This window comes from Argiope bruennichi, chromosome X1 (assembly GCF_947563725.1).
Source record: "Argiope bruennichi chromosome X1, qqArgBrue1.1, whole genome shotgun sequence".
Lineage (NCBI taxonomy): Eukaryota > Metazoa > Arthropoda > Arachnida > Araneae > Araneidae > Argiope > Argiope bruennichi.
The window spans coordinates 85,992,250-86,011,845 of record NC_079162.1 but is presented as its reverse complement, the minus strand read 5'-3'; the positions used below and the strand labels follow the sequence as shown (position 1 = coordinate 86,011,845).

Sequence of the window (19,596 nt, the reverse complement as noted above, 5' to 3'; positions counted from 1 at the left end):
GGGTGGCCCAAGAGGAACATACATTTATTTCATTACATATTACGCCTAGACATATACTTCCAATTATAAAGGTATATAAAATAAGGTGAGAAGCGGAAGTTGTGGTTATAAGTGGAAGTGGAGAAAATTTTGCAGAGGTTAGAAATAAAGCTTTAAAAAATTAAATTTTTATGTTGTCCTAACAACGTAAAAGTAAAAATAATTAAAATGTTTCTTATATACTCATCTAAGAACACAAAGTTTTAATTTCTATCAGCAAAATTTGTAAAGATATGTATATTTCTAAATTTAAAGTCTCTTATTATAAATTTAAATGAAGTTATTTATCATAGAATTGCAAATTTATTCAATAGAGAAAAACCGTGGAATGCTAATATTTATCGATCGGTTCATCTTTCAACCATCATGGATTGGAGGGAAAAGAAGAGCTTGACTTTTAATCGTTGTGACTAACTTTATAAAAAAAAGAAAAGAAAATGAAAATTTTAGCCATCTTAGAAAAAGAACAATACCAAACAAGAATGCAAAATTCTTGTTTATAATAGTATGCGTAATATTAAGCTTTACCAACGGCAGAGACAGCTTTTCCAAAGTGTTGTCGATTTTTTTTTGTTGTTGTTGTTGTTGTTATTTGCTGAATTTATTTTTAAAACTCGCACTTATCTTTTCAATTGTATTAGCTTATTTTTTTCACTGTGAGAGTTAGATGATCAACGAAAATGAAAAGATAACATAAACGTGAAAAAAACACAAAGGGAATTAATCAAATAAGACCAATGTAGGATGGAGCTGGATACTAAATATCTTTGGAATGCACCAAAATTCACTCAATGCGCAAATGAGCGATATGTGTGAAGGCGAAAAATAAACTTTACTATCTTAATATTCAGTTTAGATAGAGTTGCGCCTTACAACTTGACGCTATTTTTCTTTCTTTTTCTCGCCTTACTTCAAACGCAAGGTCTGCCTTCATACATTTTGTTTTCGATTTCTTTCAATTACTTTTCTTTTTTCAGTTTTGCTTTCATATAGTTTCGACGGAAACGCAGTTGTAAGTATTCATTTTCTTTTGTTAAAATTCATTCTTGGTAAAAAGATACGTATAAATTTCTAATAAACAGTTCGTAATAAATTTCTAAAATAAAGTTCAGATAATAACAATTACAATGTGTGCTATTTAAAGGTAAAGTTTTAAACTAATTGCATTTCAACTGCATTCAGAAATATATATATGTAGATATTCAGGTTTATGTAAAATTGTATTAACAAAAATACATTTGTAGCAAAGTATTTATATTTTTCTAAGATGAGCAGTCACTGCGTCAAGAACATAATAGTGAATAGTTACCTAAGTTACACATTTTAAAGAAGTTTTGTATATTCTCCATTTAATGTTTTTTTAATTTAAAAGAGTTATTACAGGTATTATTCTTTTCTGATTCTTCCCTTCAAATAAGCTATCAGCAGGTTCATAGTGAAAAATTACTGTAAAAACTAAGGACTTTTTAAGTTCCTTAGTCAAAACAAATTAAGCACCTTATTGCATTCATATACAGATAAATTTGCATATTTTTTACGCATAAGATTGTTTCTGTATCATAATGATGTCTTCCTATAGAAAGTAATTTTTTTTTTTTTTTTGCTAATTTTAATTGTATATATTTTAATATTTTAATATCTATTTCTGCGACACAACAGAAGCACAACACCTTCTATTATAAACAAATGTCTTTTTGGTTCTGACAAAAACATAAAAATGGGAGGGGGGGGGGAGAAAAAACCTCATTCACATTCACACTAAACAAATACAAACACAAGACAAGACATTCAAGCATGCAGCTTAACAGAACAGCATATCATTTCATTTTCATTACAATCGCAATGCACTATGGGATGCGTACCTAATCAGATATCGCTATCTGTTATCCAAAAGAGAAGATAAAGCAATGCAACTGCTACAATTACTAAAAAATTAAATTAACTTTTATAAGATTAACAATAAAAATCTGTTATCTTTTTCAACATTTCTTAAAATTACCAATTACCTGTTTCGATGGATAATGTCGACAATGTGGATGAATAGCATGACCAAAAATTTTGCAATTGATTCTCACATAAGCATCTACAAATAAGATTCGACATGGCTAGGAACAAAAAGTATAAACATTCATCTGCGCTAACTCATCATATTTAGCAATCTAGAACATTTTATTTGCATCGTCATAAAACTAAGAGCTAAAGCATTCCAGAATGGTTACTATTATAAGATTGGCAAAACTGCTATAAAACTGACGATAACACAATGCCCTACTTTGAGTTTCTTCGAAAACTTCTTTTAATACAAAGACATGGCAGTATTTAGAAACAGTCAAACTATAAGAAATTGTCTTATCACTTCTTACTTCTAAAGCTTAATAATGAGATTTTTTTAAAAATATTTCACATTTCGAAAATTTAATTTTAAAAAAAACCTAATTTTTAGTCTTTATGCAAAAAAAAAAAAAAAAAAAAAAAAAAAAAAAAAAAAAAAAAATCTTACTTTAGCTTTAAAAGAATTGCAGAAAAGATTGATCGCATATTTTACGAAGAAATGAAAATAATTTAATAATTCCTAGTTTTCATAAAAAGAAACAAATTCATGAAGCTAAAAAGATACTAGCTCTGTACTTAGAAGCATAATGCAAATTTAAAAAAAATAGCTGTTCATACATTTTTTTAAAATTATTTTTGAAGCTAGCACGAGACAATATATAATACATTGCCTCTAAATCTAACAGCGCTCATCAAGTAAAGAATCTTATTCACTGAATTCTTTTAAAGTTTTTCAATTTAAATTAAGGGGAAAATAACTTTGTTTGTTTTTTATCACAAAATTAATAGCGTTACAACGTAAACACGTTTAAAGTGATTCAAACATTCAATGAAGCAATAATATTGTTTTGAATTTCATTAAAATAAAAATCACTGTTACAAACTGTGTCCAAAACTAATTTTTCAAAAATTACTAAAACGAAACAAAAAATGCATTCATTCAAAACATAAATGGTATAAATGAAGAGCCACTTTTTTTTAACATTTAAAGTAGTGTAAAAATAATTTTGTGCGATTATATGCTTTGATATTAGGTGTTAATACATAAAGGTTCTTTTTTTAATTTTCTTTATTAAACTTCTCACTAAAATTTTGAAAAATATGCCGCTAATGCTCAAGAAGCTGCTTCCCTGCGCAGATATTTCCTTTGAAGGAATCTACTGGAAACTGATCGGATGTCAGATCAATGACACTGGGCTTGGTGATAAAATGGATAATATTAGAATCTTCAAGAATTTTTACTATAGATCCATTAGGACGCGAATTATGATAATCTTTCGAGAATCTTCTTTGCCCTGTCTCGGGAACTACAATAGGCCGTGAGACTTATCTAGAGTCAGTCATTAGAGTTCAGCTTAAGTTATTAGTTGAACGAGTTCTATCTCTCTGAGCTGCTTATCACTGTTGTGCTGCTTAGCGCTCTGTAGTTTGCAGCTCTGCAGTTTATTGCTTGTGTTCGCCTCGGCTGTATTCTGTAGTCTGTGTATTTGTGTCTTCGTATTAATAAATGGGGTTATTTGTTATTGGGGCCTGCTGACTGTTCACCCACTACAAGCAAATACACTGATTTTACGAACTTAGTGTAGGGATTCCTTTAACAATATCTGCAGAGAGATTTCAGTAGGGAGGAGAGAATATGTAAGAGCTTAAAAAGATAAAAATCAAAAAGCGTCAAAAAATTATAGAATTTGAACCGTAAAGAATAAAAATTTAGAATTTAAAAAAAAAAATTTAATTTTAAGTACCAAAGCTAGCGACTTTTTTAAATAAAAACCAAAATTTTGCGAGATTGGTCCAACAAATAATAGCTTTCGAATGAATAGGGGCTTTTATTTAAAAACTAAGTGAAAAAACATAAAATCATTGAAAACCTACAGTTTCAAGTTAAAATTTCATCACATTGGATTTTATGCAATCGATTAAAGTAATTACACACTACAATGAATTAAACATAGTATAGTAAAATACCTTTAATAGATCGTCCAAAGGATTAATCAAAAAATACATATTAACGAGAATGATGATTGAATGTAAAGAGGTTCCAAAGTTAAGTGTTTTTATAGAAGCTTCTCCCATATTCGATGTATTTCGTTGGTGCATCAAATTCATACCACTGTATTCTTATTTTCAACTGACCAATTTGCGTATTCTTGTTTAACAGTACATAAAAGTTAAACATACATTTATCAGGCATAACTAAAATAAAATCTCCACCATCTATAAATCAAAGTTCGAATGTTTTTCGAGTCGTAACAATTACACAGTACGTATACATACTATCCCTCTAGGGGATTTTATTTCCCAGTATTTCAAAAAGCGGCAATGCACACAGTTGAAGTAAGAGGGTCTGGAGGTGGGAGAGGCCATTAAGCGTTATTTTAATGTCTTGGCACTTCTGAATTTATGTCACTGTGAATCCTTTCTATGAATTCTTCTCTTTGGTTTGTTTTTCCTTCTTGATACATCCTTTAAGACCATGTATTCGAGTATACAGCGTCTAGATAAAGAAATAGTTTCCCTTGCACTTCACGAGAAAATTAAGCACTTTTAAGGTCTTTTTTTAATTAAATACTTTTGTACTGGAAAATTTTCAAATTTAAGTCCTTTTTAAACATTCTTCATGATGCTACGCACTCTGTATTATATGTATATAACCCCTGAATTATACAGTAAAGGACTCGATCATACACTAATCAAAGGAATGAAAATATACATATAAAAGCCTGAAACTGTGTTCACACATGAGAATAAGAGGAGCATTCTACTAATTGACAATTTTACACTATGGGAGGGACATTCAAAAAATTAATCTCTTTTTTTTTTTTTTTTTTTTTTTTTTTTTTTTTTTTGCTATCAATCACTACAATAGACAGTATTTTTATACGATTGGCCACGTTATTTAATGAAACTTCGTGTATTCGAAGTATAACTCTCGGTGCAATAATTAACACAGTAAAAACTTTTTCTACTTTTTTGGTAAATCCAGTATATATTTACAGATATCAAAAACTAGCAGATTCTCCCCCTCAAGATTGTAACTCCACTCTCTTTGTTTCATTGGTAAAATTATTCAGATCTATAATTAGTTCAAAATGCATAAAAACTATGGCAAAAAAACACATCAAATGTCAGATCTAACAAAATGCAAAAGTATTTATAATTTGAATTCTAAATAAAAACTAAAAATTCATACGCAACATAATTTCTTACCTGTATTCTTTCGAGAAGGTTGATTCATTCACAGAAACTCTGAATGTAAAATAATCGTAGGTCTCCATTCCATTCTTTAATATTATTATAATTAGCTGCTCGTTAATATCTTCTTGAGAAAATGTTCGAACAATTTTTTCATCTCTCAGATGGAATAAGTATCCATGGTCTAAATATTTTACTACAGTGAATTTCACCATTTTTGCAGAGGAATTAAAATAAGTGGCTTTCAGATTATAACTGTTGATAGAAAATCCAAGATGGCTATGCCACACATTATCCAAATTGGTCGGCGAATTTATGAACACTGATGGAGATTCTTCCACAAATTTGCTAAATATTTGAAATCTAAAGAAAATAAATACATAAAAAGGCTGGAAGTAAAAATGAAATGTTGCATAGACAAATAACAAAAAATTATCAATCATTAATACTTTCCCATAAATATAATATGATAAAAAAATATTTCTCCCATCACTTAAAATAGAAAAGAATAAAAATAAAGTATACAAAAAAAAAAACGTTAGAGAACAAAAAGCACGGTATAGAAAACTTTTTTATTGGAATTGTTTTAAATTTAATGACGCATCGGTATTTCAGATAACAACCAAGTTAATTATTAGTCAAGTAAAAAAGATATAATAAAAGCAGTTAAAAAGAGTTTGCAGACATCATTGCAGGCAAATTTTAAAATAAAAAGAAATATAACTACCAATCAATTATGTTATTTATTGATACCAAAAATAAAATGATAGCATGTAGATTCACGTCTATAATCCTTATAAGAGAAATAAAGAGAATTACAGAATCTATATAAAAAATTACAAAATATCACAGCAATTTTTAAAAAGGTGTTGACTGAACTTTTGGAAAAAAAGAAAATGTCACCTATGATGATGAATACAAATATTCGAAAGCATTACAGAAATAGTTTTTCAAATTATAGAATGAGAGTAAAATAAAAGCGTTCGTTAAAAAAAAAATTTTTCAAGTTAAGGCAGAAAATAAATTTAGCACATAAGCATTGAATACATGAAAGTAAGCATCTAGAATGATATAACCAAGAAAGAAACTACACTTCAAAATACTTTTAAAAGAATTTAACTTCGAACTATTCAAGTTCTAATGTACAGAATTTTCTTTTGAAAGATTTTCTAACTGAGTTTGATTAAACTTGAGATGGCAGGTAAATTGTAAATTATGGAACATTACAATTGTTTCATATGGATTTGGAAGTTTTCCTACAGTATTTAAAAGCTCTGATCACAGGCCTCAAACAATGAGTAAAATTAAACTGAACTCCATGTGAAATTTAACTAAATATAGATCAATAGTACACAGAACAAAACTGAAACAAAAACTGAGTGAAAATAGTTACATTATCAATAGAAAAGGTTTAAATTCTCTTTCAAACCAAAGGATTATTACACTGAATAAAATAAAACTCTCTTTGAAGGTTACTAATATTTTCATTCACTATTTTGCAATGAATATTTTAAATTCGATTTTCGAATACGAACAAAAAAAAAAGTATTTAAGTAGTATTAGGTAAGTAAAAGTAAAATTTAGTAAAAGTATTTAGGTGTATACTTTAACCAATATCACGAATAATTTCTTAAAATTATCTGACTCATTATATTAAATTAAGCACATATCAACAATATATTTAAAAACTTAGAAGTAACTGAGGCGTTACTTTCCATCCCATTTTTTTTCTATTCTTTGCTAATTTCCTCCTTTATGAAAACAAAAAATGTATTGAGAATGCCCCTTTAGGTTGACTCTTCACAATCTCTTTGCTTTTGTGATGAAACAATCAAAATAAGAACAGTGTTGTGCTTCTCTTATATAAATCTTATATAATCTCTTAAGCTTATATAAATCATGTTAGATATTAGAAGTGTTATTAACAAAGATATCCCTAATTTTTGAGATACTCAAAACATACACATATTCATTAGTTTCTTTGTTTTTCAGGCTTAAATTGTTTCCTAACCCTACCAATACTTTTGAAGAATTATTAAAAATCAAGCATGTCATGAAATTACCAAATGAATAGATAACTTGATAAAAACCTTTACTAATCATACATATATTTTATTAAATGTCACTGTAAACTTTCTCATATGTCTTAACCATGTCATATCAAAACCTTTGACATCAAAAATAAACCACAAATTGATGTCTTGTATCAAAGTCATTTTTAATTCAAACAGTAACTGTTACCTAGTCTTCTACATACAAAATTGATTTTTATTTGTAATCAATTATATGGAAATGTGAATATAAAATTTTAGAATAAATTTAAAAACACAATATTTGTTTCAATGAAAGCATTGCTTTGAGCTTAAAAGTATTTGAAAAAACAACAAAATTTTTAAAAAACCGATTACATTTAAAAAAATTTATTACATACATAAAAATTAACACTAAAGTAAAACTGTCAGTCCAAACAATCAACGGAATTAGCCTTTGATACGATACTCCGGCATTATACTTTACATGTATATATTTTGTTAAGTTTTTTTTTTTTCTAAAGTATTTAAAAATAAAATTATGCATTTTTTAATAGCTATTACAAAAATTCAGGAAATAATAGAGCTGTAATTTTTTTAAAAAAACGTCTTATGCCTTTCAGTTTTATAAATTAATGTTCTGGCTTTTAATGATTTTATATAATAGCTTACTCCTGTCAGAGATAAATGTTTTAAAAACTATAAGTGACCTAAAAACATAGATTGAAAAATCTTGAATAAATTGAAAAATGAATAAATGTAAAAGTTAAGGATGCAAAAAACTTGGATCATGAAATTCTAGACATTTCACAATGGTAGGTCATTTTTATTCTAAGTTTTCTTTCCAAAAAAATACTGCTTTAAAAATCTGTTCTACATCAATTATATTCATTCATATAGTGGAAAAAAATTTAATTCGTGATAGTTTTGAATAACTAGAATTATAGAAGAAAGAATTAAAATGTTTCGGTCATCATGAAAGAATGTTCATAAACAAGGTTTTGATTTTTTTTAAAAAAACGCTTATGACAGAAAAATTTTAGCAAACTTTTAGAACGAGAGAATTTTTATAAAATACGTTTTCATAAAATTATTGCAAGACTAATTTTATTTACTAGTGCTAATTTAATTAACAAATGGTGAAAGCATTCGTAGCAACACATTGTAAATAAACTTCTAAAGCTTCTGTACATTTATTTGAAAATAATTTAAATCTTTTCCATGAATCTTGTGGAGATTTTTCATTACTTTGATTACATGCATCGCTTATAATTTTTGTTTTCTGTTTCAAATTGAATTTTAAAAATTAATGAAAGTTAATTGAAATATCAGATATTTCTAGCAATTTTAAGACGCATAAAAAATTCAAAATAATTTCTTCAATACGAAATAATAATAAGCATTTTAACTAATGAAATTACTTACACATTCGAACCTATGAGTTGATTGCCTTTCTGCTCATCAATGTCTTTCTTGTCAACTGACACTCTGAAAATAAATCTGTCACTACTAGAGAAGTTTGAATGAGCCCAATATGAAACTAATCCTTTGTCAACATCCTCCTGAGTGAATTTTTTGGGGTAAGGAAAATTTTGATTATATATCAAATATCCATACTTGGGTTGTTCTATTACCGAGTACAAAATTTTAATTGGAAGTAAAGATGGTTCACTAAATAATAAATTTTCAGAAGTGATTATGTTCGACTTATTTTCAAGCATATTAACAAACAATGGAGATAATTTTTCTAGAACAGGAACATTGTTTGCATTTGAAATCGAAATGCTGAATGTAAGATTTTTAACTATAACACCATTTGTAATCATCAACTCAAAGCTATCATTTTTTGCATTAAATGAATCATTATGCTTGTAAGACAATTGATTATTCATGAGATTAAAGATGGTGAAATTTTCTGCAAACGTGGATGTATTGGTGTTGAAAATTAAATTTCCATATGATGGTGGTTTTATTACATGGAATAAAATATCTTCTGTTCTAGAACTATTGTCAAATGCCATTAAAAAACTAGAATTTAACACTGCCCGGTTACCAAATTCAACAATAAATTTTTCAATCACTACATTTAAACTGCTTTTTCCATAATCAACTAAATTTAACAAATATGTAGAAGTTGGCGATTTGTGAAGACCATCATATAAGTAAAAAGTAAAACTATCTTCATATACAGAAGAAGGCTTGGAAATTTGGCGATATCTAGAGAAAGAGAAGAAAAAAAACAGCACTTTATTTCTGCAGAAGAATCATTAATTAAACAGGAAAAAAAACTAAATAATAATAAACAACAAAAGAGCAAAATTCAGAATTACTTAGCTAATATGTTAAAAAATCAATAACAGTTCATGGTTTTTGAAAATAACAAAATTTTTATATTTCAGATTGAAAATAAATATTTGAATTAATTTTCCTAATGAAAAAAAAAGATGTATACAAGTTAAATTTTTTTGTGAGTGTGGTAATAGATTAACACTAAACATTACGAAAAATAGTACAATATGAATAAGCTACAAAATGAAAGGCCTTTTATTATCCAATCAGGATTTCCATGACTTTAAACATAAAAATAACTTCACAGCATTTAAAAATCCAATTTGGCAGAAAGTTATGGTTAACTTACATTATTGAAAAACAAATATTTTGCTAATTAAAATTCTATTATACTACAATATAACATTTTGGCAACTAAATAAAAATTTAGATATACATTTAATAAATTTATTCAGTCAGAAAAAGAAACCATGTAAATAGAAAATCTATAAAATTATCTCAATTTCTTTTTATTATTATAGAAATAAGAATAAAATGTTCTTACCTTATCAAATTTAAATTGATTTCTTCCTGAGAAAACTCCAAAGGATTCAACAAAACCCATTCACCATCTGAATTCTTTTCTAAGTTGCCAAAAGCAACAGTTTGAATAATTTTGTACAATATTTCTGAGGAATTTGAATCAGCATCTTCAGAATACAGAACAGCATTAGATAAAACGTAACTTCCTTGCAATTCAACATTTTTAGCAGCTATGTTTTTTTTCAGCACTGGAGGTTCATCATTAACTGGATTAACATCTACGAAGCAAGTTCTGGTGACAGAATGCACTCCGTCATTTAATGACAAAGTAAAAGAATCAGCAAAATTTTCTGAACCATCATGATGGTATACAATTTTTTCAAAATTTTCTAATGTCAACTGATTGAAAGGGATTTCTAATAAAGGGCCATTGTTCACAGCTTGTAAGAAATGAGTTAGTGACCCATGTCTTGGTTTATTCCTAACACTGAGAACTAAAATATCTCCTGGATAATCTCGATCACCAGCAATAACAGATTCATTATTCATAAGGTATAAAGCACCTTCATCGACTGTAATATTTGACAGGGAAAAGTAAGGTACTTCATCATTCAGCAACACGATACTAACGTAAACAAGCACTGCTGTAGAATTATGCACTCCATCAGTGACAAATACTTCAAAATCATCAGATTCAGGTTCTATACCACTATAAAGAAAGATAAAATACAATTATAACACAAATTTAATAATTAATCAAAACAGTAAAAAAAAAACTTTAAAAAAAATCTCAACTTCACAGAGAAGAATATCAAAATTACCATTTCGTAGCATTTTTTTTAAAATACCACACAAATTATAGTAAAAAGCGATTGACAAAAAGTCACAATATTTTGTATCGCATAAATGTGGCTACTATGCAAAGCCTTAAATCACAGAACATGACCTTTGTCTGATGATGCAATTATTTTCTAGCCTTGCAAGCTCTTTTATCTCTCATGCATATCTCTAGTCAATTTCTTCATTATCTGCTCAAAAAGTTATGTTCAAATAAGATTATATGTTCAAATAAGATCAAATAAGCATTTTTTAAATATGCTTAAATCCAAAATTTTAAATAGCCAGAAATATATCTTGGAATTCTTATAAAGAATTACTACAGCATAGGAAAATCAATAAAGAAGTGCTTCCGTCTAAAACCCATAACTATTTCAGAAGTTTTCAAAAACTTTAACATTTATCGCAATGTTAACAGAATGGCTCTTGCACCAATAAATTACAATGCAACCAATCATCTTCTTCGAAGCATGTAATTATTAAAATTCTACATACTAATTTCAACCTTGACTGATTGAAATTGAGTGACTTTATTGCATAATTTTGTTTTTGTATATCTTTATAGTATTTTATTATTGTGCATAGTATAATTTTATCATATAACTATTATTTTATCGGAATTGTTAGTGTTGTATTATTGTTATTATTACTATTGTTATATTTGTTTAACTAAATATTTCCAGGAGAAGCAGGTGACCTTTATGTTGAATATGTTGATTTAGTTTAGTGGCAGTTTCTCTACTTGAGACATTTGGGTGTTTTTCTAGAGGGCTTTGGAATTTAAGTTGGTTTCCGATGTTCGGTATTGACAAGTGTCGTTTGTGTCTTTCTGCTACGTGGGGTTACTTTAAGGCGATATCATCTATTATCCCTGCTTGGCCTTTGACTTCGTCAGAAGGTGTTTATCCTTTTCCTTCCCAATGTTTAATTAAAAAATTTCTTTGTAAAAAAAAAAAAGAAAAAAAAATTGTGAAAGGACTACTGATTTAGATTTCAATATTTGGAATTCAGTTTCGGATATGAAAATAACCTAAGCATAATTCCAATTTATTTTCTTAAGTTCTATGCCACACCAGAATAAGGACGTTTAATCAAAAACTTTCTCGATATCAGTTCCAGAAACTTTTGCTTATAATATTTAGCAAGCAAATGAAAGTAACTGAAGCGCCAATGCTAAAAATTATAGACTTAGCATTTTCCCCACTGATCAGCTAAAACCAAACTACACTCTTGTACATCTAGAAAACCTACACAATCAACAATTGTTTTTTAACACTAAAACTAAGAGTATATTACCAAGAAGCATTTAGCAATTAAAAAGAAGATGCAAATTTTAATAAATAGTTACCTGTGGTTATGCTGCACAAAAGTGATAAAACCATCTTTTACATCCTGCAGAGGAAAGGCACTTATCTTTTTACTTATTTTGCTCTTTTCATACCCGGGAGATGGTCTCGAGTTTTCAATATATCCATATTCCGGCTGTTTAGTAATAACAATTAGTAATTCGCCAGAAAATGTGTCATCATCAGTAGCAGATAGATTTTCTTCTGTTATGGCTGAACGCTGCCCTTCTTCAACAAGAATAGCCCTTTTAAAATATAATCTTGGTGACTGAGTGTTTTGTGGCAGAATAGTTACAAAAACTTTATGACTATTGTGAGGCATCAAACGTGGAAATGCTTTATCAGTTACAATAAACGTCATGGAATCTTCCTTAGGATTAGGTCCAATTTCTTGATTATTGTGAACATAGAATACCTTAAAGAAGAAGAAAGGCAAAATAAGAACTAAGGATGTAATTTGAGAAAACGATACATTTCATACGAAAACAATTTTTCAATCCATCACTATACAAAAAAAAAACCCTCATCGGTAAAAAAAATAAACAAAACAATGAAAAGAAAATTTGCATAATATATATATACAGTGTGATAATTAAAGTTGCACTTTCAAAATGCTATAAAAAACTACTGGTTATAATGCCCTGATATTTCATCTGAGTAAATGTGAAGCAATGGAAATTTGTTTTACAAAGGAAAAAATTCAAAAGTTTACCGAAAGACGGCGGTGTAATAGTCATAAAATGCTAAAAAACGAAAGGTTTGAAAGATATGTTACTTTTAAGATGTTAATCCCAAGATGAGACATGCAGAACGCACATTACACTTTTGATAAAAAGGCTGGTAGAAAGAGTTCCCATAATTCTATGTCTGAGAAGGTAGTAATGTCTATTATTGAAGGATTGAATTCTGCTAGTGAAGCTTTTTAACAATAACAAAGACTGTGTGGCAATTGCTTTGAGGAAATTCTAGACATTTAAATGTTTAAGAAGCGGTTATAGTCCTATGACTGCATTCGGTTTGAAGAAGATGATTGACAAATTAGAAGAGACAGATACATTTGATATGAAATTTCCCAGATGGAAGAAAGCAATTGTTTCGACGTTAGTGAAGGATGTGAATTACAGCACTGCAGGAAACGTCAAGCGGTATTTTGAAAAGGTCCAGTGCAAGGGGAATTTCCCAAACTTTAATAATTATGCCTATGAATACGGTTCGTAAAATTTTGCTAAACATCCTGCAATGCAATTCATTCAAAGTTAAGCATGTTGAGGACTTACATCCATTCGACTTGCCAAAATTAGAAGCTTTCGCCCTGCAATTTCTTGCTCAATTGGAAGGGGACAGTGCATGGCCATGGAATATTTTGTGGACAGACGAAGCTCATTTCCATCTCCAAGGTTCTATCAATACTCAAAACTGCAGAATATGGACAAGAAAGAATAGTTCTAAATGTAACCAATGACTCTTCATTTTCAACAGATCACTACGTGGCCCGGATTTAAGGCAGCATTTAGCGTTGGCCTTCTCTTTTTCGAGGAGATTGGTCCTTTGGGTTCTACAACCTGTAAAGTCAATGGGACACATTATGAAACTCTTTTAAGCAACTAGCTCATTCCAGCACTGCGACAGCGCGGATGTATGGATAGCATAATTTTTATGTAAAATGAAACTTCGCGAAGCAACACCAGTGAAAAAAAGCTGAGTCTGCATTTTGAAAATGACAGAATTATAAATCGCCATTTCCCAACAGCCTGGCCGCCACGATTCAATGCCAATTGCGACTTCCAGTTGTAGGGTTGCCCAAAAAATATTGCATACAGGAGACTGATTTCGGACTTAAGTGAATCGAAAACATGCATTGCGTAACAATTCACAATATCACCACTGGAAAATTCTCATCTATTTTGGAACATGCTGTTTTGCGTTTTCAGCTCGCAGCAGAAAACGGTGAACAGCAGACTGACTACTCCTTAAGCAAATCGTGGCCGACTACCTTTCTTAGACGGTTTCATCAGTTTTTGCTTTTTCTATGGTTTTTGGTCTCGGATCAATTAAAAACCAATCTCTCCTTCAGGCACCATCTTGAAGAGGTGGATAGGCTTGAACAAAGAGTGTCATAACATGTCATTTCTTTTAACTAGCATCTTATGAGTACAACGCCATCTATTGTTCAAACAAACTGCCATTGCTTCTCATTTACTCAGATGAAATATCAGATCAGTTAGTAAGTATAGTTCTTTTTTTAAAACCTTTTGAAAGAGCAACTTTAATTATAATCCCCCTCTATCTTTAATTAAACAGAAAAAAAACATAAGGTAAACCAGTGCATACGATAAAAGTGGAGTACTTGAATACACGGAGCACCTAGATATCTCCTTTGTATTTTTTTAAAAATATGGATAAAAGAAGTTTGAAAATTATAAATTGCAAACATTCAGTATGTCTTTCCTACAAAACAATAGCAGATCACCAACTACTTTACAATAATGAAAATGAAAAAGAAGAAACTGGGCTGCTTACAATTTTAGAGACTACTCCATTCAAGCTGTCTGGTGATCTTAATTTTATAATTATAATAAAAATAACTAGATTATCTTAAAGAAATTATATTTATAAAAGATTATATTAGAGAAGTAATTATTATTACATAAGTACTAAGTTGAAATACGAAAAAATATTATGTATTTAATCCTGTATTAAAAGTTAATGATTAAGTATTAATTCATTATTTTATTTATTGTTAACCATACATCGAATTTGTGCTGGGTTTCAAAATCCAAAACGTAGTGCTGAAAAAAATTACAGTAGTCACCAACAACTATGTATTGGTTTTATACGAGGATCAAATTTATCCTAGAAAATTCATTGAAACCCAGAATTTTTTGTTTCTTTGTTTGATTGTCCTAACACTGTTAAAATTATCCCATCCCCTAAGCAATTAAATAAAGGTGGAATACACAGGTTTCTTGATTTAACTTTTAATGTAAAAGTTGTTAATGTATATCTAACGATCAATAAATTTAATTTTCTAAATGATGCTCAGTTTTAATTTATTTAGTATATGTTAGCTTTCCACCCATTCACTCTAACCCATATACGAGGCAGACAGAACCCACATTTGACATAAACCCTATGCGATGCAGAACAGATATATGAAGCGTTATGTTTTTATCACAACACATTATTTTTGAACGCTTAAATATTTTCACATTACAATAAGTTATTTTAAATATTTTACCTTTTAATTTAGCCAGAAAAATCTCTCCAGAATTCATTAATAAAATTAAATTTTAAGTAAGTTTGATTGACGTACATACACTTGTAAATTTTTGAAAATAGTTAGATAAACTAATTTTAGAGTTTTCAATACATACAATATTTGCCTAAACAAGAATTTAAAGTTATTTTATTTTCTTCTGCTTCACACAAAACCTTTTCTTTCCATGTTCACGGCGATTAAAGCTATTAACAGGGTTGCCACTCAAATTTGGAAAAACAATTCCCTGTATTTTCCCTGTACGTATATTCATGATACGAGGAAATGCGCAAATAGCACTCGTGCTAGTTATAATGCAATATGATTTTAAGGAATGGAAAAAGCAAGGAAAAGAAACAACAATTTAACATTATCCGAAATAATAACATAATAAAAGGTATTTATTTACATACAAAAAAATTCCCTTTAATTATTATCTAGAATCTAACAAGATAAAATTTATATAATACGGGGGGGGGATATATTACCTACATATCATTGAATGCATTAAAGGACGAATGTGACGGAACAAGTTTTAATGATTGTTCTTAACTAAAACGTTCGAAATCGGTTTATTTTCGGTGATCAAATTTACGTCTTCGGATTTGACAGGCCATCTTATCATGTACTCCTTTTAGATACTAAGTCCAACATCACTCTTTTGAACTCGATGATTTTCTTGAACTGGCAGGCAATGTACATTTTCCTCTTTCGACATAACTAGTAAGTACCTGTTTTCCCACGCTACTTAGGTTTATTACTTTCTTACAAAGAGAGAAGTACGCAACAAATGGATTTTGCGGAGCTTCTTTAACCCATTTAGTAAAATCAGGACTGATTTTTTTTATCTGTCCAATTAGTATTAAATACGGATTTTGAGCACCTCATTGTTTTAAAAAAATTCTCTAATATACTCTGAATAAACTCATAATTTCTCAAATAATAAACGAACTATTTAATAAACTCGATAGCCTAAACGCTGCTTCCGCACAGAAATGTTTTCTATTCTTTCACGCAATTACAGAAGCCTCGCGCATGTTGATTAGCTGCAATTCGGGAATCGCACAGTAAAAGAAATCTGTCTCGCATATCGAAATTGGACTGATCTATACAAAAAAAGGGGGGAGAGTAGAAAAGTGGTAAATTTCCGCTTTAAACAATCGCGAACGAATCTCATAGCTTCCAAAAGCGAAATAATATTCGTTTTGAAAGCAATGAGTACGATCTTTTATTCTTGGAATCTTTAGATATCGCGATTTTGAAAAATCCCGCTCTTTTTGATGATTTTTTCAGCATCCAAAAAGATGCTAAAAAAATCACTACGGAAATTGAAATTCCCTGTATTTTCCTCGTTTTTATGAAAAGTAGTAAATTTCCCTGCATTTTTTTAGACAATTTTTAATTTCCCTGGGTTTACCTGGTTCTTCCAGTGTCGTGGCAACTCTGTAATAAGCCTTCATAAGACAATTCTAAAGAGTACAAGTTATTTAATTTGCAAAAAGTCACCCCTCCTCCAATTGCCAGATATCTTTTGACTCAAAAAACTAATATAGTAAAAATAAAATTTTATAACAATTACAGGAATCTTAATGCGAAAAATATTTAACACAGTTTCTAAACAAAGCTTTTTATAATAAACGAAACTTACTTCTTTGTTGAAAATGTCCATCTGTGTGAAGCGATTTGTTTTACGTTTATCAAGCATCACATTTCCAAACTGCGGTGATTCAGTCAAGATAAAATATAACAAAGTATCGTCAGTGTCTACATCTGTAGCAGCTAAAACCTTAAAAAGAAAAAATAATAATTAAACAATATACAGGATTAATTTTTGGAATCATTAGGTACACATTAACTACAGTCATAACATGACATTTTTTAAGTCAGCAGTACTAAATTTCCTGAAGTCAGTTGCATAAAAGCAGACCTAGGAAGTAATAAAAGCAGACCTAGGCTTCCTGTACTTACTCACTTGTGAGTAGGACAAAGGAATACGATGCAAAGAAAAGAAAGCCTTTTTGGTTTACGAGAGTTTTACATAACCTTCATGATGATTCAGTTTAAAATCTGTATACTTTACATTTAGTTAAATTTCTGCAATATTTTCTCGCAATACACTATAATGTTCTCAAAAAAACAAGAAGATGAATTTTGAATGCGTAACAAAAATTTTCGAGCTAAAAGATGAAATGCAGCAGAAAAATACACAGGGTATATAGTGTCCTGAAAGGGCGATAAGAAACTAAATTATACAAATCATAGTAACTGACTATTTTAACAAGGGTACAGCATTTACAATTTATTTCGTTTTGCACATAACTTTGAATTTACAAACAACTAAGCCGTAGAGAAAACAACTAATAAATAGAGCTTAGTGGAATTAATTAACTAAAACTAAATGTTTAACAATTAATTTTTTTTTACTTAATTATGATCGTGTTTCTCATGAACGTAATACCTCTAATATTATTAAAATACAAATCCCATTTTAAAAAAATCTACATAATCAGTACTTGGTAATGAAAGGGATAAAGAAATTTATGCAAGAATAAAGTAAAGTTTAAAGACTTACTTCTGTAATAAATGTTCCTTGACATGATGAGACATCAGTTCAGTTGGACACTAGAACAAAAAAGAACATTTATTACAGAAGTAAATGAGATAAGCTATTCTTTAAAGGGGGAAAATATCATACTTTATCTTGGCGTAGAAAGATTTATACGTGCAATAAATATTAGGAAACGTCAATAAACATACAAATCATTGATTGTAAGCACTAATAAAGTGTCTCAAAAATAATTACTAAAATTTTAATAAATAACTAGAATTATTTAATTAAAACTAAAAAAAATTATGAAAAGCAATATGTTATATACTACATCTATGTTGTACATGCAATTCATCCACAAAATACATAAGTGAAATAATTAAAAATATATTCAATATCGTATATAGCAATACATTTATCCGAAAATTATAACTTGCAATTTTTTGATCAGATGTACTCAATATTTCCTTCACTGAAAATAGTTTTAACAACTTTCAGATTAGATTTACATTCATAAAAAGTTATGATAAAAAATTGCTAGAAGTTTTTTTTAACTTTAAAAGGAAATGCACATAACAATACATATAATAAAAGTAAAAAAGAATAATATTTTGAAAAATAATTTTAAAAATTTGACATACGTATATATATTTAATATACAGATTTGATATACATATATTATATATCAGCACTTCATGCAAAATATTATTTTGTATAAAAAATATAGAAGTTACATGATATTTTATAAAGAGAAGTAAGAATACACCCATTCATGATAATGGAGTAATAAGTTCAGCGAAGTTAGTAGAGTCTACACACAATTATAGCATATTTAAAGAATGCAATTTCCAAATCAATAAACAGACTAGAAGAGCATAGTCTTTCACAAAATCTTCAACTCATGTTAAATGTTACATTTCTATAATTTATTGTGTTGGTAGAAAGAGATGACTAACAATACAGCTGGTAACATTATGAAGGAGCATTTCGTAATGTAGCTCTTAGAAAATATTTTTTGCAAGAGACTAATTTTAGAAAGATAAATATAGATACCTATACAGTTACCTATTTTCTCAGGTTATAGAGTTCAAAAATATCCAATACTGACATAATTGATATACTACATAAGATCTGAAGTTTTGTTGAACTAAATTAATTTAAATTTTTAAAAATTATCCTTTAATATTTTTTTATTATACTCATACCCTCAATTACAATAGGCATTATGTTAATGCATACTCAAAAACACAATTTGAAATAATAATTTCAAAATATGCATTTTTTTTCAATATTGATATTTTATTCTTACACGATTTCTACACCTATATAAAATAGAGAAACATTTTTAAAATGCAAAAATATTTTATTGTGAAGTGATCCCCTACTCCATTTTTCCTTTCACCGTTCTTCTCAATAATACTAACTACTCAGATCAGTATATTCTGGCAGTACATAACTCACAATTAATCCATTGGATAACAT

General features: G+C 28.7%; 1 protein-coding gene across 4 annotated transcripts in view; it reads right to left on the bottom strand.

Moving 5' to 3' along the window:
* The window catches only part of LOC129958174 (FRAS1-related extracellular matrix protein 1-like), a 72,179-nt gene that overhangs the window by 17,774 nt on the left and 34,809 nt on the right, over nt 1-19,596 (bottom strand). For all 4 annotated transcript variants that reach the window (XM_056070427.1, XM_056070428.1, XM_056070429.1 and 1 more), the window contains exons 8-12: nt 17,215-17,352; nt 12,313-12,725; nt 10,150-10,836; nt 8,742-9,533; nt 5,302-5,649 (exon numbers count right to left, since the gene is read on the bottom strand). In XM_056070427.1, the coding sequence (XP_055926402.1) occupies nt 5,302-5,649; nt 8,742-9,533; nt 10,150-10,836; nt 12,313-12,725; nt 17,215-17,352 (2,378 nt within the window). The remainder of the gene's footprint in view (nt 1-5,301; nt 5,650-8,741; nt 9,534-10,149; nt 10,837-12,312; nt 12,726-17,214; nt 17,353-19,596) is intronic.